This window comes from Lissotriton vulgaris, chromosome 9, assembly GCF_964263255.1.
Source record: "Lissotriton vulgaris chromosome 9, aLisVul1.2, whole genome shotgun sequence".
Taxonomy (NCBI): Eukaryota; Metazoa; Chordata; class Amphibia; order Caudata; family Salamandridae; genus Lissotriton; species Lissotriton vulgaris.
In genome coordinates, this window is record NC_141697.1 from 976679155 (window position 1) to 976703279 (window position 24125).

Here is a 24125-nt window from a genome sequence, read left to right on the forward strand (position 1 = left end):
CACATTCATTCCCTGCTCCTGTGCCATCTCCACTTTTATGGAAGTAGAAATTATGAAGAAGTGAATTTATATCCTAGGTCAGAGTAAGCATAATCGTTTCGGTGAAGTTTTCAAATGCACCTCGTGGTATACATACTTAGAATGCTGAAATGTTCTGTCCGTAATACTGGTATAGTGCCCTTTCTGTGCAGTCTTTTTAATCTTTGTTGATAATTATTGTATTTTGCTCCTTTTGCATGTTGTATCTACAACAGCTTTACTGGCAAAGAGATTCTTGGGACAGATTTGGGTCAAACCAACAGGGGAACGAGAGAAGGGTACTGCTTACAATGAAAATCTGAAGAATTTGCTTTGGTAAGTGGGATCTTCTCCATATTCATGCTGTTTGTCTTAAAAATAATTGATGCATGTAATTATTGGCCAGATTGTTAAACATACAGTTTTCCAAAGAAGCAAAAATAGAATTCACTATCTTCTGTTGATATTTTGCGTTGATTTTTTTTTCATGGCTTTTTTGTTACATAAAGATTTCCAGCACCTTTAAATCTTTTTTTATTACTTCACCATACCAAACAAGGATTCTGGGCCTTTCCTTCCAGCCACTGATGCCTGCGTCTTGTCAACATCACTGGAAGTGATAATGCCATTCCTGCCTTGTTTTAGGTCTTGCCTATAGAGCACTTAGCTGTGCTTTGTCTGTCGATAACCTATTGTGAATAATGAAATACTTAGAGTTGACATTGTGTCATCCCCTTACTCATGATTGATTGGAAGTCTTATCTACCTCACTTTCTTAGGCTGATTTCATGGTGTACTCTCTTTTCTTGTGTAAGTCTGCTTAGAAGCACTTTGGTTGCACCGTTTTTGATTTGGATGGCATGTAACCTTCCACTACTGAAATCAGGCCTTGCTTTGCAGTGCATATAAGGGACTCTTCCCTCTTCCTGCTCTACTTCCTGCACCCCCACCCCTTTTCTTTGTTCGGAAATCTGCTACGGCGCTCGTATGCTGATGACGAGCTGAGCTCGTCATGTTACTCGGGATTTTCGAAATCCCAGCACACAGCGGGAAAACCGCTAGCAGTCAAGGTGTTAAACTCACTTCCACCTTATCCTCTCTTACCTCTCCCTCCCTCAGTGGACGCTTGTGCACCTGAGCCTCCTCACAATTTTAGCGTTACCTTCTGCTGTGTTGCAAGACATCGTCAATTTTTTTTCTTAGTTTCAGTCATTTTTATTAGGATTTTAACTGTTGTACATGAGGCCGGCATGCCTACCTAATAATTCTCCCAAAATTAAAACTGCCCGCTCCCTTCTTTATTAGAACCACGTCTAAGCTTCTTCCCTGTCACCTTGACGCTTCATTTCTTAGCATATTCCCTTGCCTGGTTTTACTCCTTGTTATCGCCCTTCCCAAAGTAAAGGTATTGATCACCAACCAATAAGCCCAAAGGCTCTCAACTTATTGGGGGCATGTGAGACCACTTGTATTCCCATCAAGGTAAGCTAACACCGCTTCCAACATGCTGTGGCATTTATGTTACATATCTCCCGTATCTAGTTTCTCTCATCTCAGGAGTGCCTAAATCCCTCTGGAGCCAAAGATCTAATCACCAGATTTATTTGTAAGATTGTTATCCCATGATGAATGAAAGGGATACAGCTCTCCTGATGACTGTCCTAGAATAACTGTCTCGGGGCTCCGCCACCCTAATAGCATGTGTGACTATCCATCCCCCCCCCCCCACCCCCCAAACACACACACACAAAAGTGCGCTAGCTTTGGACGTTATTGGAGGATGTACAATATAGTGCCGATCTTCTTCTAACCTCTCCAACATCTATCTATCTTATGTAACCTTTTTAAAGTGTGCCATCTGTACATGATCTTGTATAGTTTCTCTTTTCCACAGGCCGCTTGAGCATTATCTGAAAGAAACAGGTTAGTATTAGATTCCTTACCTCAGAATATCCCCACGAGTCAGACTGGATCCGGAAAATTTTGCGTAGCAGTACCCCTGCGCGTCGGTAGGCGTCGTCTGCGCGTCCGTCGTCGTTGGCGCCGGGATGACGTTGTCGGAGTACTTAGACGCCGCCCTCGCGCGCTGACGTCAGTTCTTCTTTTTTCCGCACCAGCAAGCGCAGGTCCGGAGAAAGTGGTACCCTTTAGTGACTTTTTGACTAAACATTTTCGATTGTTTTGGATCAGTTTCGAGTCTACGACTCCATCGGTGCCGGTAGGGATGCCCGGGTTCAAGCCCTGTGCCGACTGCAACCGACTGATGTTGGTTACCGACCCCCATCGCCGGTGCCTACATTGCCTGGGGCCCGACCACAATGACAAGTCGTGCCCCGACTGTCGGGCCTTGACGTCGAAGGCTAGGCCAGAGCGGTCCCGTAAGCGCCTTGAGCTCCGGCAGTCGGCCCGCGCCGCTTGAGGTCCCGGTCCGGAAGGAGGTCGAGGGACCGGTCGCGGGGCCGGAGTCATCACAGCTCGGCGAGTCGACACCACTCTCGGGCTCCAAGTCCTCAGGTAAGAGGCACAAGAAGTCGAATAGGCGACATCGCTCTTCTGACTCCCCCCCCGACGCTCGCATGACGCGGCCGGGGGTTCGGGTGACACCGCCCACGCAGCTCAGCCGGAGCCGCAGGCGTCGCGGCCTGCTCCATACCCGCCGGTCCCTGTGCAGAACGTGACGCCTTCTTCATGGCCATGAGGTCGCTCTCTCCTCCGTCGGGTTCCGCGGTGCCTTCGGGCCAAGCGTCCCCGACTGGGAGCCCAAGCGGGCCGGGTGCTTTGGGCCCCGGCGCCGTCGGGTGTTTCGGTCCCGGCGCAGTTGGCGACTTCGGTCCCAACGCCGGAGGGCCCCGACCCGTTCCGGATACGGGGCGACCTTACGACCCTGCCGGCGTCGTCCCCTAGGGTGTCATCCCCGGCGTCGTCCCCGCACGACGCCGTCCCTGGTCCACCCCTCGGTCCGGATCCGGCGACAGAGCGGCGTCGCTCGCGGCCGCATTCGGCGCCGGCCGAAGAAAAATTCTTCGAGGATCTGGGTCCATCCTTTATCCCTGAATTTCAGGAAATGGACGGCGAGGGGGACTGGGGGGGTTCTGAGGACCCCATGGCACGTGAGTGCCAGTCATATCAGGACTGGACACAGAAACTATGGGAAGCCAGTGGCCTGGATACCCGCCAGACACTGGTTTTGTCTCCCCTCCTACCGTGGCTACGGAGGAGGGGGCTGCTTATAGTGGTGTGCTGATGAGGGCAGTCAAGGCCTTGGCTCTTGAGCTCCCCATCGCAACAGTCAAGTCAAGTCAAGTCAATAAATTTATATAGCGCGCTACATACCCAGAGGGTCTCAAGGCGCTTGAAGAAGGATGGGGAGTTACTTGTCAAATATCCACGTTTTAAGTTGCTTTCTGAATGCTAGGTGGTTCTGAGTAAGGCGAAGGTGAGTGGGAAGTGAGTTCCAGGTTTTAGCTGCCAGGTAGGAGAAGGATCTACCTCCCATGGTGGCCTTGTTGATTCGAGGTACAGTGGCAAGGGCTTGGTTGGAGGATCGTAGTTGGCGAGGGGGGGTGTAGAAGGACAGTCGTGTGTTGAGGCATTCAGGTCCGGTTTCGTAGAGTGCTTTGTGTGCGTGGGTAAGGAGCCGGAAAGTAATCCTCTTATTGACGGGGAGCCAGTGGAGGTTTTTCAGGTGACCAGAGATGTGTTCTTTACGCGGGATGTCTAATATGAGCCTGGCTGAAGCGTTCTGGATGCGTTGGAGTTTTTTCTGGAGTTTTGCGGTGGTACCGGTGTAGAGGGTGTTTCCATAGTCCAGTCGGCTCGTGACCAGAGCGTGGGTGACTGTTTTTCTAGTTTCGGTGGGGATCCAGCGAAATGTTTTTTTGAGCATGCGAAGAATGTTGAAGCAAGATGAAGAGATGGCGTTGACTTGTCTGTTCATCGAAAGTGAGGAATCCAGGATGACGCCCAGGTTCCGTGCGTGGTCTGTCGGGATGGGTGCTTTTCCGAGGGCCTCTGGCCACCAAGAGTCGTCCCAGGCGGAGGGGGAGGTGCCTAGGATGAGGACTTCTGTTTTGTCTGAGTTCAGTTTCAGACGGCTGAGCTTCATCCATTCTGCTACTTCTTTCATTCCTTCATGCAGGTTGGTTTTGGCAGTGTTAGGGTCTCTGGTGAGTGATAGGATCAGTTGAGTGTCGTCTGCGTAGGAGATGATGTTGAGGTTGTGTTGGCGTGCGATGACCGCAAGGGGGCTCATGTATACGTTGAAGAGGGTGGGGCTGAGTGAAGATCCTTGTGGTACGCCGCAGATGACTTCAGTGGCCTTTGACTTGAATGGTGGAAGGCGGACTCTCTGGGTTCTTCCGGTGAGGAACGAGGTGATCCATTCTAGTGCTTTTCCTTGGATTCCGACGTTTCTGAGGCGTTGTAAAAGGGTGCTGTGACAGACCGTGTCGAAGGCAGCGGAGAGGTCGAGGAGAATGAGGGCGACTGTGTCTCCATTGTCCAGTAGAGTTCGAATGTCGTCTGTTGCTGCGATAAGGGCGGTTTCAGTGCTGTGCTTGGCTCGGAAGCCGGATTGTGAGGAGTCGAGGGATTTGTTGGTTTCGAGGAAGGCGGCGAGCTGGTTGTTGACCGCTTTCTCGATGACTTTGGCCGGGAATGGAAGGAGTGAGATAGGGCGGTAGTTTTTGAGTTCGGTGGGGTCAGCAGTGGGTTTTTTCAGGAGGGCGCTGAGTTCGGCATGTTTCCAGCTTTCCGGGAAGGTTGCGGAGTTGAGGGAGCAGTTGATGACGTCTCGGAGGTGCGGTGCTATGATGGAGTCTGCTTTGTTGAAGATGTGGTGAGGGCATGGGTCTGTGGGGGATCCTGAGTGGATGGAGTTCATCAGACGGATGGTGTCCTCAGTGGAGATTGGCTTCCAGTCATTGAGGATGTTCAGGGGGGGTGGGGGTCCTGCAGGGGGATGGGTGGGTTGGTCTTTGGGTTGGTTGTCGAAGCTGTTGTGGATGTCTGCAATTTTGTTGTGGAAGAATGAGGCTAGGGAGTCGCAAAGGGCTTGAGAGGGGGTGATGTCGTTGGAGTTGGCTGAGGGGTTGGTGAATTCCTTGACGATGTTGAATAGTTCTTTGCTGTTGTGGGTGATAATATCTAGTCGGTCCTTGAGAGCGGCTTTCTTGGCATTCCGGATCAGTTGGTGGTGTGTGCGGGTGGCGTTTTTGAAGGCGTCCTTGGTGCTGGTGGTTGGGTCTTTTTTCCAGGCCTTCTCAAGGGAGCGGCAGAGTTTCTTGGATTTCTTAAGATCATCGTTGAACCAGGAGGCCTTCTTGCTGCCTAGTTTGATTTGTCGTTTTTTCAGTGGTGCTAGGATGTCGGCGCTGTTGGATAACCATTGGGTGAGGTTGGTGGCTGCTTGGTCTGGGTTTGAGGAGTGGGCTGGGGGGTTTTGAAGAAGAGACGAGGAGATCTGGTCGATGGTGATTTTGTTCCAGTTTCTATGCAGAGTGGGTTGAGGGTGGTTGTTGGATGTGGGCTTGTTGTAGGTAAAGTGAACGCAGCTGTGGTCAGTCCAAAGGAGAGCTGTGGTGTGGCTGAAGGAGACATGTTTGCTGGAGGTGAAGATAGGGTCGAGTGTGTGACCTGCGATGTGGGTGGGGGTAGTGACAAGTTGTTTAAGTCCGAGGTTGGCGAGGTTGTCCAAAAGGGTGGTGGTGTTGCGGTCGTTGTTCTTTTCAAGGTGAAAGTTGAGGTCTCCCAAAAGGATGTAATCCTCGGAGGGGAGCGCGTGTGGAGTGATGAAGTCCGTGAAGTCTTCACTAAATTGCGCCCGGGGTCCTGGTGGTCTGTAAAGGAGGGTGCCTCTGAGTGTGGTCTTGGGGTCGATATGGATCTGGAAGTGAAGGTGTTCAGTGTTGGCGAGATTGGCGTCTGAGCTGGTTGAGATGCGGATGGAGTTCTTATGGACGATAGCGATGCCTCCTCCTGTTTGGTCGGTCCGGTCCTTACGGATGATTTTATATCCTTCCGGGATGGCAATGGTGATGTCTGGGGCTGAGGAGACGTTCATCCATGTTTCTGTTAGGAATGCGACGTCCGGGGAGATGGTGTCTAGTAGATTCCAGAGGTCGATGGCGTGCCTGTGGACTGAGCGGGTGTTGAGAAGGATGCATTTTAGTGGTTGGGGTCGGATATCTGTTGTGTGTTAGTAGATGAGGAGTTGTTCTTGGTGCCGTCGAACTTGCAGGAGTAGCAAGAGAAGGGTCCATGGGTGTGTCCGGGAGCGGCTTGGACGCAGTAGGGGGAGCGGCCGGGGTTAAGGGCTAGGAGGGTGGTGGAATCATAAGTAATGCGGGGGGGGGGGAGGGTGGTACGGGGGCCAGGGGGTCTGGCGCTGGGCGCGGTCCAGGCGCGGACGGGCGTAGACGGGCTTACCTTTGGCGCACCTCCGGCGCGGATGGGGCGCGATCGCTGCGCGTTGGGTCATAGGTCATAAATGGGAAGTGGAAAGGGGAGGGGCGAGGGCGTCTCAGCTGGGAGGCGGGGCGGGCTTACGAGGACAACAACAATCAACAAAATGGCAGCGGAGGGGAGGGCAGAGCACAGCGCCGGGGGTAAACTCGCTCTAATTTTAAATTAAAAATTAATGCAGTGGAAGCGATGCAAAGCGCTAGAAAACAATCACAAAAGCAAGCAACACATGGAAGCGAGGCGAAGCGCTACAATGCAAAAATCAATGCTGGCAACACACGATAATGCAATTCTAAATGCAGGCAGCACACGATACCAGGTCTCTCCAGGGAGACTAGGGGAGCGACCTCTCAGCGAGCAGCAGTGAGGGGATCACAGCGCTTCCAGGTACGGGAGCGCTGTATGTACTTAGTGGGAGGGCGTCTCAGCTGGGAGGCGGGGCGGGCTTACGAGGACAACAACAATCAACAAAATGGCAGCGGAGGGGAGGGCAGAGCCCAGCGCCGGGGGTAAACTCGCTCTAATTTTAAATTAAAAATTAATGCAGTGGAAGCGATGCAAAGCGCTAGAAAACAATCACAAAAGCAAGCAACACGTGGAAGCGAGGCGAAGCGCTACAATGCAAAAATCAATGCTGGCAACACACGATAATGCAATTCTAAATGCAGGCAGCACACGATACCAGGTCTCTCCAGGGAGACTAGGGGAGCGACCTCTCAGCGAGCAGCAGTGAGGGGATCACAGCGCTTCCAGGTACGGGAGCGCTGTATGTACTTAGTGGGAGGGCGTCTCAGCTGGGAGGCGGGGCGGGCTTACGAGGACAACAACAATCAACAAAATGGCAGCGGAGGGGAGGGCAGAGCACAGCGCCGGGGGTAAACTCGCTCTAATTTTAAATTAAAAATTAATGCAGTGGAAGCGATGCAAAGCGCTAGAAAACAATCACAAAAGCAAGCAACACGTGGAAGCGAGGCGAAGCGCTACAATGCAAAAATCAATGCTGGCAACACACGATAATGCAATTCTAAATGCAGGCAGCACACGATACCAGGTCTCTCCAGGGAGACTAGGGGAGCGACCTCTCAGCGAGCAGTGAGGTCTAACATCCTCACAGAGGTCCTTAAACCGCAGGTAAGCTCCCCAGAACCTCTACTGCCGTTTAATGAGGCTCTCACAGACGTCCTGTTGGGCACTTGGTCCAGGCCCACTACAGGTCCCCCTGTAGATAGGAACGTCGCTGGGCACCACCGCCCAGTCCCGGGCGACCCTAGTTTCTTGTCCACCCACCCCACCCCCGAGGTCCTGGTTATCCAGGCCTCTACTTCCCAATCCGCATTCCCGACGGCACCACCAGATCGGGAATCCAAGAGGTATGAACACTTCAGGAATGAAAATATTCTCCTCCCTTAGTTTGGGGTTGCGGTCGGTCAACACCGCGTGCCTCTTGGGCCATTACACCCACTCCTTGTGGGATACGATTGCAGCCGTGCTGCCTGAATGCCCAGAGGGAGCCCGGGACGAAACTCGCTCAAGCCCTCGCGGAGGGAAGAGACGCAGCGCCGTACTCCATACGATGTGGACTGGATACCACAACTCGCTAGGAAGAGCGATTTCCACGTCTATGGCGGTTCGCCGCCACGCCTATCTGATGTCCGCCAACTTTTCGGCCGATGTCCAAAACACCCTTATGGACATGCCGTTCGATGGCAGCCACCTCTTTGGTGGCAAGGCAGATCATGCGCTGGAACGCTTCAAGGACTCCAGGGCTACGGCCAAGTCCTTGGGCCTGTCGGCCCGCGTCCGCAATCTTCTGCCCAGCGCTCCTTTCGTGGCCACGGAAAGGGTGCTCCCACACGTCCTGCCAGCCACAGGCCGCAGACTAACATTCAGCGCAGTGACGGGCGTGGTTAACGCCGCGGCGGTAACATGGGGCAACGGCACGGCCAGTCCACATCCACCCCGCAGCATCCGCCTCAAAGCCTTCCTAGTCCGAGCTTTCAGGCCCATTTATCGCCGGTGGGGGGCAGGGTTCGCCATCACCTCCTCCACTGGCGCACCATCACATTGGACAGGTGGGTGCTGCAAATCGTCCGAAGAGGCGACCCTTCCAGCCATTCCACCGCAGTACCACCGCGTGTCGGGGATCACTTGCAACTTCTGCAAGACGAAGTATCGGCCCTCTTGGCCAAGGGGGCCATCGAGTCGTTTCTGGGCCAGAAGTAAGATGTGGTTGTTACTCCCACTACTTTCTGGTTCCCAAAAAGGGCAAAGGGGGCCTACGCCCTATCTAGGACCTAAGGAACGTCAACGGCTTCCTCCGGAAGGAGAACTTCAAGATGCTGACTTTGGCTCAAGTCTTAGCTGCCCTGGACCCGGGAGACTGGATGGTAGCGTTGGACTTGCAGGACTCATATTTTCACATCCCCGTCCTGCCAGCCCACCGGCACTACCTGCGCTTCACGGTAGGCCACGAGCACTTTCAGTTTACTGTGCTCACCTTCGGCCTTACCAGCGCCCCACGGGTGTTCACGAAAGTGATGGCAGTGGTCGCAGCTCATCTGCGCAGGGTAGGCGTTTCAGTCTTCCCTACCTCGACGACTGGTTGTTGAAGGCGGGCTTGCCCCAGACAGTCGTCAGCCACCTCCAGACTACGGCCGACCTCCTGCACATGCTGGGGTTCTCCATCAATGCGCCGAAGTCACACCTGTGTCCCTCTCAGAAGCTCCTCTTCATCTGAGCGGTTCTAGACTCTGCACAGTTTTGGGTTTATCCTCCCGAACAGCGGGTTCGGGATATTCAGGCTCTGATTCCGATCTTTCAGCCGTTATCCCGAGTAACGGTCAGGTTAACGCTGCAGCTTCTGGGGCTGATGGCCTCCTGCATCCTTCTGGTGCATCACGCCCGGTGGTGGATGCGGCCTCTGCAGTGGGACCTGAAGTTTCAGTGGGCACAGCATCAGGGCAACTTGTCCGACCATGTCTTGATCTTGGAGGGCACTGCAAGACAGTTGCAGTGGTGGCTCACGGACCGCGATTGGGTCAGTGGCAGATTCCTCTCACTACCCCAACCGGAGCACGTAGTTGTGACGGACGCGTCCCTCCAGGGCTACGGGGGCCACATGGGAGAGGCGGAGATCAGAGGCCTCTGGTCTACGGCGGAGTCCCGGCTCCTCATCAACCTTCTGGAGCTGCGGGCGATCAGGCTTGCACTGAAGGCATTCCTCCCCTCTGCCCTGGGGAGTATAGTGCAGGTGTTCACGGACAACACCACCGCCATGTGGTACTACAACAAACAGGGCGGGATGGGGTCGTGGACCCTATGCCAGGAGGCTCTGCGCCTCTGACAGTGGCTGGAACATCAGGAAGTGACCCTGGTGGTTCAACCCCTTGCAGGTTCCCTGAATGCCAGGGCGGACAAACTCAGCCGTCGGTGCATGATGGATCACGAATGGCGTCTGAACTAGGACGTGGCGCAAGGCCTCTTTCATGTTAATGTTCATGTTAATGATATTTATTTGTAGTTCGGACTGGACTGTTCTCATGGGGCACAGGGTCAGAGCTGATTTGCATATCGCCATTGTCTAACCCGGGGTGGTGTGGAGTGCAAAAAAACGATGGATTTGGGCCCAGATCTTTGGACTGGGGTGAATGTGTGACATTGATCCACATTCGGTCCATCACCTGTTTTGTTTGCAAATACCGCCATAAGTGCGCTGGGGATGCCCAGACGTGGGTCCCAGGCACTCCACACCACTGGAGTCAAGCTAGCCGGGCTGATGAGTGGTGTTACCTCGAAACCGGTCCCGTCCTCGGTTGCTTGATTCCGTTCTGGGAAGGACATGGCTTTTGTAGTTCGGACTGGACTGTTCCCATGGGGCACAGGGTCAGAGCTGATTTGCATATCGCCATTGTCTAACCCGGGGTGGTGTGGAGTGCAAAAAAACGATGGATTTGGGCCCAGATCTTTGGACTGGGGTGAATGTGTGACATTGATCCACATTCGGTCCATCACCTGTTTTGTTTGCAAATACCGCCATAAGTGCGCTGGGGATGCCCAGACGTGGGTCCCAGGCACTCCACACCACTGGAGTCAAGCTAGCCGGGCTGATGAGAGGTGTTACCTCGAAACCGGTCCGGTCCTCGGATGCTTGATTCCGTTCTAGGAAGGACATGGCTTTTGTAGTTCGGACTGGACTGTTCCCATGGGGCACAGGGTCAGAGCTGATTTGCATATCGCCATTGTCTAACCCGGGGTGGTGTGGAGTGCAAAAAAACGATGGATTTGGGCCCAGATCTTTGGACTGGGGTGAATGTGTGACATTGATCCACATTCGGTCCATCACCTGTTTTGTTTGCAAATACCGCCATAAGTGCGCTGGGGATGCCCAGACGTGGGTCCCAGGCACTCCACACCACTGGAGTCAAGCTAGCCGGGCTGATGAGAGGTGTTACCTCGAAACCGGTCCGGTCCTCGGATGCTTGATTCCGTTCTGGGAAGGACATGGCTTTTGTACTTCGGACTGGACTGTTCCCATGGGGCACAGGGTCAGAGCTGATTTGCATATCGCCATTGTCTAACCCGGGGTGGTGTGGAGTGCAAAAAAACGATGGATTTGGGCCCAGATCTTTGGACTGGGGTGAATGTGTGACATTGATCCACATTCGGTCCATCAGCTGTTTTGTTTGCAAATACCGCCATAAGTGCGCTGGGGATGCCCAGACGTGGGTCCCAGGCACTCCACACCACTGGAGTCAAGCTAGCCGGGCTGATGAGAGGTGTTACCTCGAAACCGGTCCGGTCCTCGGATGCTTGATTCCGTTCTGGGAAGGACATGGCTTTTGTAGTTCGGACTGGACTGTTCCCATGGGGCACAGGGTCAGAGCTGATTTGCATATCGCCATTGTCTAACCCGGGGTGGTGTGGAGTGCAAAAAAACAATGGATTTGGGCCCAGATCTTTGGACTGGGGTGAATGTGTGACATTGATCCACATTCGGTCCATCACCTGTTTTGTTTGCAAATACCGCCATAAGTGCGCTGGGGATGCCCAGACGTGGGTCCCAGGCACTCCACACCACTGGAGTCAAGCTAGCCGGGCTGATGAGAGGTGTTACCTCAAAACCGGTCCGGTCCTCGGATGCTTGATTCCGTTCTGGGAAGGACATGGCTTTTGTAGTTCGGACTGGACTGTTCCCATGGGGCACAGGGTCAGAGCTGATTTGCATATCGCCATTGTCTAACCCGGGGTGGTGTGGAGTGCAAAAAAACAAAAAAAAAAAAACAATGGATTTGGGCCCAGATCTTTGGACTGGGGTGAATGTGTGACATTGATCCACATTCGGTCCATCACCTGTTTTGTTTGCAAATACCGCCATAAGTGCGCTGGGGATGCCCAGACGTGGGTCCCAGGCACTCCACACCACTGGAGTCAAGCTAGCCGGGCTGATGAGAGGTGTTAACTCGAAACCGGTCCGGTCCTCGGATGCTTGATTCCGTTCTGGGAAGGACATGGCTTTTGTAGTTCGGACTGGACTGTTCCCATGGGGCACAGGGTCAGAGCTGATTTGCATATCGCCATTGTCTAACCCGGGGTGGTGTGGAGTGCAAAAAAACGATGGATTTGGGCCCAGATCTTTGGACTGGGGTGAATGTGTGACATTGATCCACATTCGGTCCATCACCTGTTTTGTTTGCAAATACCGCCATAAGTGCGCTGGGGATGCCCAGACGTGGGTCCCAGGCACTCCACACCACTGGAGTCAAGCTAGCCGGGCTGATGAGAGGTGTTACCTCGAAACTGGTCCGGTCCTCGGATGCTTGATTCCGTTCTGGGAAGGACATGGCTTTTGTAGTTCGGACTGGACTGTTCCCATGGGGCACAGGGTCAGAGCTGATTTGCATATCGCCATTGTCTAACCCGGGGTGGTGTGGAGTGCAGAAAAACGATGGATTTGGGCCCAGATCTTTGGACTGGGGTGAATGTGTGACATTGATCCACATTCGGTCCATCACCTGTTTTGTTTGCAAATGATATTTATAAAGCGCACAAATACCAAAAACTGTGTCTCGGCGCTAAAACCGTAAGCAAACCCCGCATAGCACCCCTCACTGGAATAACCATGTTTTCAAGCTTTTTCTGAAGCTCAGAAGGGAGCTGGCCTTCCTGATCTCGGGAGCTAGCAAGTTCCACAGCTTCGATGTACCATACTGAAAACTTCCCCCTGCCCCCCAGCCCCCCCCCCCCCCAGTGCATGATCCGAATTTTTGGCACCACCAGTAATTTTGCACCAGTAGAAAGGAGCTGGCTGGCTGGTACCACACAAAAAGTTCCTGAAGAAACAACGGACCCTTCTATGTCAGGGCTTTGTAAGCCACACAAAGCGCCTTAAATTGGATCCGTTGCACCACTGGGAGCCAATGCAGCTTCCGAATTTCCTCTGAAATGGACTTATGCCGGGGCAGACTCAGCAAAAGGCGAGCCGCCGAGTTCTGCACTACCTGAAGTTTCTTCAGGCACTGCTTCTGGGCATTCAAATAAAGCCTGTTGCAGTAGTCCAGCTTGGCCTGTATGAGGGAAGTGATAACCACTTTCTTAGTCTCCACAGGGATGTAGGGAAGTACCTTCCTGATTTTTTTTATCAGGAAGTGGGAGGCAGACCCGATGGCATTGGTTTATTGAGTAAACGTCAGTCTGTTATCAATCAGTACGCCTACATTTTTAGTCTTTGCCGTTGGAATGGGCGGAGAGCCCATTTCTGCTGGCCACCAGAGATTGCTCCAAGAAGGTTGTAAATTGCCAAAAATCAACACTTCCGTCTTGTCAGAGTTTAATTTAAGGCAGTGACTGCTCATCCAGATGCTAATTGCGGCCATGCAGTTATGAAACTGCATGGCGGGTGAACTCTGGTTTTTGTGAGCTGCAACCACAATCTGTGATACACGTCCGCGTAAGATGTTCTCGAAAAACCATTATCCCTGACCAGCAGAGCAAGTTCAGTGACGTAGACATTGAATAACAGTGGACTCAACAAGCTTTCCTGCGGAACTCCACAAAGCAGCACATAAGGCTCCGAATTAAACTCGTCAAGCGACACTGTTGATCTCCTCTCCTGCAGAAAAGAGGCTAGCAGGGCCAATGCCATGCCATCCACACCCAAGATTTTTAATCGGTGAATCAGGAGAGTATGATCAACAGTGTCAAATGCGGCGGAGAGGTCGAATAGAATTAATGCAGCAGTGCCTCCTCCGTCCATAACCGCTCTGATTTCCTCGGTCGCTTTGATGAGTGCTGTCTCAGTGCTGTGTTCCTTACGGAAGCCAAACTGAGAATGGTCCAGCAGCCCATTGTCATCAATAAACTGAGTCAGTTGAACATTCATAATTTTGTCCACAATTTTAGCCGGTAAAGGGATGCGGGTAATGGGGCGGTAATTTGACGTAATAGTGGCATCTAGGGTAGGTTTCTTTAGTAACGGGAGAATAGAGGTCTCCTTCCAACTGATAGGGAATCTGCCTGAGGCAAACATCCTGTTGAAAATGTCTGACAGCACAGGACTCACCAGCTCTATCAAGAAAGCTGACGAACATGGGTCCGATGGTGAGCCTGTTTTGGAGGCCAGTATGTAGTGACTCACCATATCGGCCGACACAGGGGAAAACTCAGGAAACCCGCTCATACCGATGTCCAGAGCTTGCATCTTGGGTGCCGACTGAGGACCTGACCCGTCTTTAAAATTGCTAAAAATATCCAACACTTTGATTTTAAAAGTGGAGCCCATATCATCAACAAACTGTTGACTCCCCAACTTATTCATTGCTTTGGGAACAGTAAGTTTATTGATAACTGCAAATAACTCTATATTTTGCAGACTCAATCTGAGCTTTAAAATATTTGCTTTTCTCTGCAATCACAAGTGCTTTATAGACCTAAGAACTATCCTGTAGACCTGTTTGTCGGAGACATGATAGTTCAAACGCCAACGGCGTTCCATACGACAACACTTCTGTTTCTCTTTGTGAAGGAGATCGGAGAACCAGGGTGCCGATGGCACAGCCCGAGTACAGGAAATGCTTTTAGTGGGGACCGCTACACTAATGGCATCGGACAACCAGTTGTTGTAATTGTTAACTGCGGAACACTCCAATATAGTTCGAAGAACTGTTTTGTCCACTTTACTCCAGGCTTTCCAGGAGGCTGCCTGTAGAGTAAACTTACTATCCTGACAGGAAATACTCCTAGGAAAGGTAAAGCTAATGAGGGAGTGATCCGACCATGGAAGTGGAATCCCTTCTTAAAATTTGAGCTCATGAAAATAGGAGAAGATCCCGTCCAGCGTGTGCCCCGCCTCATGAGTGGGAACACCAACTAATTGGGACAGCCCTGCTGCACCCAAGGTGTCTAGAAGCATAGCAGTCCCGTTGTTAACAAGGTCCTCTAGATAAAAATTAAAATCACCAAGAATAGTGAATTCCTTATTGGCTAACACCGTTTCAAGCATTTTATCAAGATTATTTAAAAACATGGTTTTGGTCCCAGGCGGACGATACACAAGAATACCCTTAAAAGAGAGGTTAGCACTAAGTTTGGCAGTGAATTGTAGTGCTTTGCAGCCGGAAAAGGAAAAAGGATGAACCGTAACTGCAAAGCAATATCTAAAAATAATTGCTCCTCCTCCCCCCTCTCTTGCTCATAGGCCTATCCATCTTAAAAAAATCTTTACCCATCTGGAGTAGCAGTGATAAAATCTGGGTCCGAAGCCGCATCGCCCATGTTTCTGTTATGAAGAGCATGTCTAGCCTCATATTTTCTATTATTTGGGCTATTTCATACCTGTGTTTCCCTAACGATCCAGCATTGACAAGCCCTCCCTGCAGTGTAGTCTCAGGCCGCAGGTTGCGCACTTCAGTAGGCAGAGTCGCTGAGTTATTTATCTTCCTGGCCGAGAAGGCAAATCCACAACTATGACATCCACTGCTGTCATTTAGAACACATAAGCCACATCCCTCGGTCATTTGATTAAGTGCGTGGAGTTCATCCCTAGAGTAAGTTAACCTATTTCTATGAAAACTGGCAGCATCCCGTGCGATCGGCGCGGGCCAGGCGCGGACGGGCTTGCCTTAGGCACGCCTTTGGCGCGCCCACAGCGCACGTCCGCTGCTCATCCGTCGCATGTATGGCTATATACCTTCCTTCCGGCGGACGACTAGACTGCGGCCTGCCGGAAGTATGGATTGTGTGGAGGAGTAGGAAACCGCCCTCCGCGCAAACGGCACAACAGCCGCGGCGGACCGGGGTCGATCCCAGAAACAGCAGTAAGGCAGCAGGCAGTTTAAAATAAGCACAATAAAATGAAAAAAACAATTTTAAAACAAGCTCCCAGAATTACGGCGCCAGCAGGGCTACTCGCAGTCCGCTTTGCATCCACCACAAAGATGCCTATATACCTTCCTTCCGGCAGTGGGGAGAGCCTTGGTTAGATCTATTCGCCACAGAAGAGAACGCGCAATGTCATCAGTTCTGCGCGTTGGAATTTCCAAGGCGGCACTCGCTCGGAGACGCTTTTCGTCGCGAGTGGAGTTGCGGTCTGTTGTACGCCTTTCCGCCTATACCACTTCTGCCCAGAGTGCTGAAGAAGATCAGACGCGACTGGGCCCAAGGCATCCTTGTGGCTCCGGACTGGGCACGAAGATACTGGTATCCCGAGCTACTCAGCATGTCTGTCGATCGCCCGATTCGTCTGCCTCTTCAGGAGGACCTTCTGTCGCAGCAGCAGGGGACAGTCCTCCACCCAAACCTGTCCAGTCTCCACTTACATGCGTGGAGATTGAGCGGCGGCAGTTGAGGCCATTTGACTTGCCTCCTGAAGTCTGTAATGTGATTCTGGCAGCCAGGCGTCCCTCCACAAAATCGGTATACGCCTGCAGGTGGAACAAATTTGTGGCATGGTGTACAGCAAAGGCTGTGGATTCCCTTTCTGCCCCTCTTTCAGAGATTCTCCTCTTTCTTCTTTCTCTTGCCCAGCAGGGCTCTGCTCTGGGCACTATCAAGGGCTACCTCTCTGCCATTTCCGCCTTCTTAAGGCTCCCTGATCAGCCCTCTTTGTTCAAGTCCCCAGTTGTAAATAGGTTTTTGAAGGGCATCACTCATGTGTTCCCTCCTGTTCCTTTCATGATGCCTCAGTGGGACTTGAACCGTGTTCTGATTTATCTGATGTGCTCTCCCTTCGATACACTTCATAACTGTTCTCTTCGTCTCCTTACTCTTAAGACTACATTCCTGGTTTCCATCACCTCTGCCAGGAGAGTGAGTGAGCTCCAGGCTCTTACTTCTCAACCTCCTTTCCTTTCTGTCCATCCGGACAAAGTTGTGTTGCGGACGCGACCCTCTTTCCTGCCCAAGGTAGTCACAGCCTTCCACATCGGGCAGTCCATCACTTTGCCCACCTTCTTTCCGCCTCCGCATCCCTCGAAAGAGGAAGAGAGACTCCACCGTCTGGACCCAAAACGTGCGCTCTCATTCTATCTGGACCGCACACGTCAGTTCCGGGTGGATGACCAACTCTTTGTTGGTTACGTGGGTGCTAAGAAGGGACGGGCGGTGCACAAACGGACCATTTCTCGATGGGTCGTCTTGTGCATCAAGGCTTATTACTCTTTGGCTTGAAAGGAACCTCCTGTGGTGCTACATGCCCGTTCCACTCGGGTCACGGCGGCTACTACTGCCCTGGGTCTGGGAGTCCCCTTGCAGGACATCTGTCAGGCAGCTACGTGTGTTCGCTGCACACGTTCACAAGACACTACTGCCTGGACAGCCAAGTCCGGAGAGATGGCTTTTTCGGCCGTTCCGTTCTCCAGGACGTCCTGGTGTTATCATTGGTTCGCAGACCCACCACCGGGGTTGGTATTGCTTGGGTATCTATTCTAAGGTAAGGACTCTAATACTAACCTGTTTCTTTCAGATGCACAAGTTACTTACCTTCAGTAACTATATATCTGTAAGAAACAGTAGTTAGTATTAGATTCCTTACCGCCCCACCCATCCTCCCCGTTCTGCGAACTGATATCTAGGGTTAAGGTCATCCCCTTTCAAGGCCCTAGTTTTCATGGCACCAGTGTTGGTTTTTATCATGGCTCTGCGTTTCTGGCGTGGAAAAGCTGTGTATAAGAACTGACGTCAGCGCGCGAGGGCGGCGTCTAAGTACTCCGACGTCATCCCGACGACGGACGCGGAGCTGCAGACGACGCCTACCGACGCGCAGGGGTACTGCTACGCAAAATTTTCCGGATCCAGTCTGACGCCTGGGGATATTCTAAGGTAAGGAATCTAATACTAACTACTGTTTCTTACAGATATATTGTTGCCGAAGGAAAGTAACTTGTGCTTTACATCGCCTCTTTTCCTTGTGCGTGTCTTGCTTAGTTGTTTGTTCATTTGACCGTTTACTTCCACTGTTTGGAGTCTACAGTAATTCAACTCATCTTTTCCACTGTTCCTGATAAGAATATTTGGTTGATGTAAGAAAGGGCCCTCTTTTTGCATGGTTGTCCCCACTTTTGCCAAACTGGTGATGTACTTTGACTAAGTGTGCCCTGGGTTCCCGCAGACCAGGTGCCCAGGGCCTATGTTCCTTCCCTAAACTACATTAATACCAAACCTAATTGGCACTTTTTGGCCACTTGTCATTTACTTGTAAATGGTACCCTAGGTACCAAGGGCACTGTGGCCAGGGAAGGCCTCTGAGGGCTGCAGCACTTACTGTGCCACCCTTAGAGGACCTGTACCTTTACACAGATACACTGCCATTGCAGGCTGCGTGTTTTGGTGCAGAACAAGTGGAGTCGACATGGCACACATCCCTGTGTGCCATGCCTATAACCCACTGCCCTGGCATAGGTCAGCCACCCATCTAGCTGGGTGCACTATACCAGTGGTGAGGGTACAGGTGCATGAGCCCTGTACCCCTACAATGTCTAAACCAATTCATAGACATTGTAAGTGCAGTAATGCCATTAAGAGTATATGGTGCTGGGAGTTTTTTATTACAAACTCCACGGCACCATAAAGACTTTACTGAAAACTGGTAAGTTTGGTATCAAACTTCTCAGCACATTATACCCACACTGATGCCAGTGGGGGTTTTAATGAAAAATGCACTCACAGGGCATCTTAGAGATGCCCCCTGAAAAACGACCTAACTCTGCTGTCCTGGCTGAGTGGATGCTCGCCAGCTGCCACCACCAAACATGTTTCTTGACCCCCCTAGATCGAGAGCTGCTGCTCTCAAGGTATGAAACAATGCACATCCTGGCATGGGGTGCCAAGCCTCCTCCCCCAGGATGGGCAGGGTCCATAAAGGGGAAGCTTCGAAGGCTTGTCGCCTTTGTGAGCTACCCCAGTTATTTGCTGCTTCTAGCAACTGGTCCCCACCAGTTTAGACCCCTACTTTGGGTGGGAGAGTCAGCGGGAAAACCAAGTGAGGAAGGGAGGTGTGCCCACCTTAGCGTACCCCACCCCTCAGGTGTGGAAGGCGAGGTGAAGCATAAATCTCAGTCCACGCCATCTTGCATATGCCCCCACCAGTTGGAGAGTTGCATAATAGGGGATGTGCCCACCCCAAGGAAGGGACCCATTGGTCACAACCTTTACTCACCTGTAACACCCTTAAAACTAGTATTTAGGGGCAACCCTGAACCTTGTCTCCTCAGACAAGTACCAACCATAAGAAGAGAAAGAGGACCAGAGAAGCCATGCTGAACTAAGAAGAGGAGGACGCCCACTGACTTGGCCCCAGCCCTTTGCGCCTGTCCCGACCTCGAACCTGCTCCAGCGAAATCGCAGTGTGTCCTGCAGCTAGCAGCCTCAAGAACCCGAAGCACCTGCCCAGCCTTCCAAAACCAAGACTTTGTCTCCCGTGAGCACCGGATATGCTCATCCACAGACTCTGGCTCTGGCCAAATCCGCGAGTCTGCACCACTCTACACCCGAAGCCCACGGCCTGAGTTTGAGTAGCCCAACACCACGAGGAGGTCACCCGGCGATCCTGATCTGAGAACTGGTGTTCTCTGATCTAACTCAAATATCCAATCGATGCCTGCAGCCCCTTTGTAGAGGATCCTCCCAACCGCAACCGGAGCCGGTAATAAAAACCCAACGCCAAAAGACACCCCTGCACCTCATGTCCCACGGCATTGGGTGGCAGAACCGACGGTGTCCCAGCATCCCCAGGCATCCCAACTTACCTTTCCAACCGGTGGTCACCTCCAGAAGATCTTCGTCCCGAGCCTGCAGTGTTTGTTCCAACTGGAGAATCCCCGTTGAAAACAAAAGCGCACCTGATGCCAAACCTGCACCCTGTTGCTGCTGCGGGTGGACTTTGTGTGCTAAACCGGCTCCCCCTGTGTCCTAAACCTAACACCAGGTGCTTTGCTGCCACAACCTTGTGGCCTGCTCATGAGCAGCCACCAACCGGAGGCCATCTATCCCCATTGGATAACATTGGGCCTCATCAATCTGCACCCGGCCGCCCTAGTGCCGCTTAGGGTGTTCTGAGAGTGCATCCTCGTCCCTGGGGGAACCTCCGCTCTAACCCGAGAATACCAACTCCCACAAACAAGTACTTCCCTGTAAACTGTTAACTTCATTTCTTTTCATCGGATTGCATTGACTGCTTTTCTTTGAAAATTCTTCTAAGTGTGGAGTTTGTTGGTGTGAAACATTGAAAAACTGCAAATGTACTAAAAGTGAATTACTTACCTTTTGTCTAAGAAATGTCTCAGTGTGATTTCTAGGCATACCTCAGTGATTAGCAAAAGTAACTTAAAAAGTAATCTAAAAAGTAGTGTGCACAGACATCTGTAAAGTAACTGGAAAGTAATTTCGAACTGTTGACTTACCTGTAATTCAACCAATTGCATTTGAATCCTGCTTTCAACTGTAAATCACTGCATAATATTTTGCAAAGTATTATTTCACTTACCTGCGCCAGGCTGGGCGTGGCTTGGTTCTAGAAATAAAATAACGAAATAATATTTTTGATTCAAACAAATTGGTCTGAGTTCAGTATTTGAGTGTGTGATGTCATTTCATGCCTGAGTTTGTACAACAATTCATTAACACTACCCTCTGATAAAGCCTTACTGTTCGCCCACACTACCACAAATAGAGAGTAAGGTGCTATCCAATTTTATTTCTGCCTACCTTTGGGGTTCCACTGGACTCTGTACACACTATACCTCATTTTGGTATAGTATATACGGAGCCAGCTACCACAGTTGATGTCTGCTGAAAATGAAGAACCATATATATCTTATACACTAGGTTGTTAGTGGAAGGGAGCGTCTGGAGGAGTCAACTAAATGCTGGAATGCCTCTTGTAGCTCCTTCCTTAATGTCAAGGTGTAGACTCAGTGTAGCAAGTGAAAGTAATGAAAGAAGTCAGTTTTAAGTTCCTCAACTTGAGGCAACCCTGAGATCTCTGTTCCGGATAATCAGTGGCCATCGATCCTGGTGAGAAGTCATGATGGCCAAGAAATGGGGTAAGTGTGGACAAATATGTGTTCAGGTCCATCCCCTTAGCTGGTCGTTCCCAACCTCATGTATGGCTCACATGACCAGATAAATACCATTCACAGGTATCTCTTCTATTGAGCTGTTCGCTAACTTCTGGTCAGTGAAACACCACACTTTTTAGATCTCGCACCGGATCGTTTTGACCTTGTATCGAAGCTGAGGGCTGGTGGTCATGCTGCAGGTGTGGCATTCCCTACCTTCACTTTGATGGTCACCTTGTGTATCTTTTCGAGCGGCGTCTGTATCTTTTCCTTGTCCAAATAAATGTGTTGCATACCTCTCGGAGTCTGGAGATTTCTTCATCTTTATGTGGTAGTGGGAGGGCTTGGACTATGTATAAGATCCATGAGAGGAGCATTATTTTGACTGCTGCAATTCATTCATCCAAAGATAGTGTGTGATTTCGCCTGGACGCTAGCGCAATCTGTTTTTCCCTCAAGACAGTGATAAAGTTTACCGCTCTTCAGCAGTGTAGTTTGGGCTGGTATTAATGCTTAAGTAGTGTACACTCTGTTTTCTACATGAGGGTGTTGAAGAGTGCAGTTGGGCAGTTAGTGGTTGGCCACACACCAAGACTAGGTCCTCCGGTTTATATACAAAGATAATTAGGAAGTGGTCTGCAAAAGCTATAAGCTTGAAAGCGTCATATTAACAGTGAGTCCCTTTAATCTGAGGGTTCTCTCTACTCTTTTGGTGAGGGGTTCAAAGGAGCAGGCTAACATCAAATGTGAGCTAGGGAACCGCGTATGGGTCTCCTGTATATACTAATGGGGCCCGAGTACTGATCTTGGCCCAGGAAGCATTGTAGTTGGCTGCTATCCACTGTTGGAAGGGGACTCTAAATCCAAGGTTCTAGAGGGTCTCCTCCATCATTTCCCAGTTCAATCTGTCAGGTGTTTTCTCAGCCTCAAGGGAGTACCACCTCCCTGCCGCACCTCCTAGCAATATCTGTCATTTTTTGGTGGTGTTGGTGGTGGCTCGTATAAAATCTCAATGGTCATCATGAATAAAGTAGGGCATTCCTGCTGCTGAGCATCCCTTTTGATCCATAGAGAACTTTGCATGCTCCTGCCGGAGTGCTTTTCGGGGCTCAGACTCGCCGCGTTAGGCCCTCCCGGTTACCTACACTAGCGGTGCCATGAGGGGCTCCACCAATGCCTTCCTGAGATCAATACGCCTGCACAATCAACATAGGTCCTTTGGCCTAGAAGAGAGGCCCAGAGACTTGTTTGAGAAGAAACAACACAGGAATGAATATGCTGTCTCCTGCCAGCTTTCAACATAGTCCAGTCCTATTCAGAGCCGTTGTAGATGCCGGTAGGAGTGCAGAACAAGTCTTTTGACAGCAGCAAGGCTTCCAGCCTACTGCAGTCCTCTTCCTCACATACAATGGATTACTTGGCACTGAGTAATGCGAGTGGACAGGTTTGCATCCCGCAGACGTTGCCTTGTTTCATGTTGTCCTCAGAAATGCAGCTGAAATAGTAGAAGTGATTCTCTGTGCAATCTGAATCTAATATACTAATGGAGGTCCTACAGAATAAGAAGTCTGCTTCTTTGGCAGAAGTGCTACTGACTTTTAACAAGGAACTAGTAAGGGACGCCTGGGAGAAAATCACATAAGCACCATCACTGAACTGCATGGTAGGCAGGGGATACAGACTAGCTCTAGGTGACCAAACATTTTTCAGAGTATTCTTCTCCAGAAAGTCTGGAGGTGCAGGAATTATCCTGTACTAGACAAACCCTGGGACATTTTTTGGCCCACCCTCCTGATAAGAAGTCATAAAAGGGGGCAGTTGGTAAAAAGTTATTTTTCGGCGGGGAGGTTAGGTCTCATAATGCAGCCTCTCTCCTGATGAGATATACCCACGCTCTATTGGACATGGCAGCAGTTATCAAAAAGAAAAACTCTTCTCTGACCTATATTGCTTTGTAAGTGGCCTTGAATAGGCTCATACTAAAGGCAAGTACACAGCACAACACTTGAAAAGACTGATTATTCAAAAAATATACATTCATTCTATTAAGTGTACAAAATATTTTAAAGAGATTTTTTATATAAATAACTTTTTTTCATTCATATCAATTCAATTGAATAAGAATATACAATTATTTCTTGCTGGTAATGAGCAATAAACAACATGTCATTAACCACAGACACAAATCGTGTAATCTCTACATCATAATGTTGCCTAAAGGACAAGGACAGAGTGACATATACACTGCAAAAAATAACATCATAAAATGCATTAACTATGACCCCACTAACAACCATCCATCAGTCATACTGACCAGTCAAACCCATCTCATACATGCAACACGTTCACGCCCAGAAAGAAAATAAATTATGATAGGGAATCCTATTCTTTCAAATGACATACACCCAGTCGTCAATTATGTGGTATGACTTAATCAAGAAGTTAACCATTGGTGTGTTGTCTGAGACAGATTTCCTATATGGTTGGTCAACGCATGTTTCTGTGGGTTGAGATTATAATCAGAATAGAGCCTAATCAAGGAATTCAACAGGACCCTACAGCAGTGGTGCGATCTGGAGTGGCGATAAGATGGTCTCAAGGAACCGAAAAGTCATATTCTGCTCCCCTGATAGTTTGCTGATATAAACAACTTGGAAGCACGCCACAGCAAAAATACTAGATAGAGGCATATTTAATAGAAGAGTGAGATATGTTCCTCATATTCTGAATAGCTTTACTGGTCTCAACCATTTGCAGTTTGATACTCAGATGGAAGAAGTATTTTTTATTGTATAAGAGAACCCCCGTCCACCTTTCAGATTCCTTCTCAATTAAAATGGTCCTGATGAAGGTGGTGATAATCTCAACCCACTGAAACGTGCGGTGACCAACCATATGGGATTCCGGTCTCCAACAACACACCAGTGGATTACTTCTTGATTAAGGCATACCATAAAATTGACGATTGGATGTATGTCATTTGAAAGAACAGGATTCCCAACGATAATGTATTTTCTTTGTGTGTGAATGTGTTATGTGTATGAGATGGTTTTGACTGGTCAGTCTGAATGATGGATGGTTGTTAGTGGGGTCATA

At 50.5% G+C, this 24125-nt stretch overlaps 1 protein-coding gene across 1 annotated transcript in view; it reads left to right on the forward strand.

Annotated features, from left to right (window-relative positions):
• The window catches only part of FANCD2 (FA complementation group D2), a 1101131-nt gene that overhangs the window by 746882 nt on the left and 330124 nt on the right, over positions 1 to 24125 (forward strand). Inside the window, exon 35 of the mRNA XM_086938826.1 lies at positions 255 to 354. Coding sequence (XP_086794952.1) covers positions 255 to 354 — 100 coding nt within the window. The remainder of the gene's footprint in view (positions 1 to 254; positions 355 to 24125) is intronic.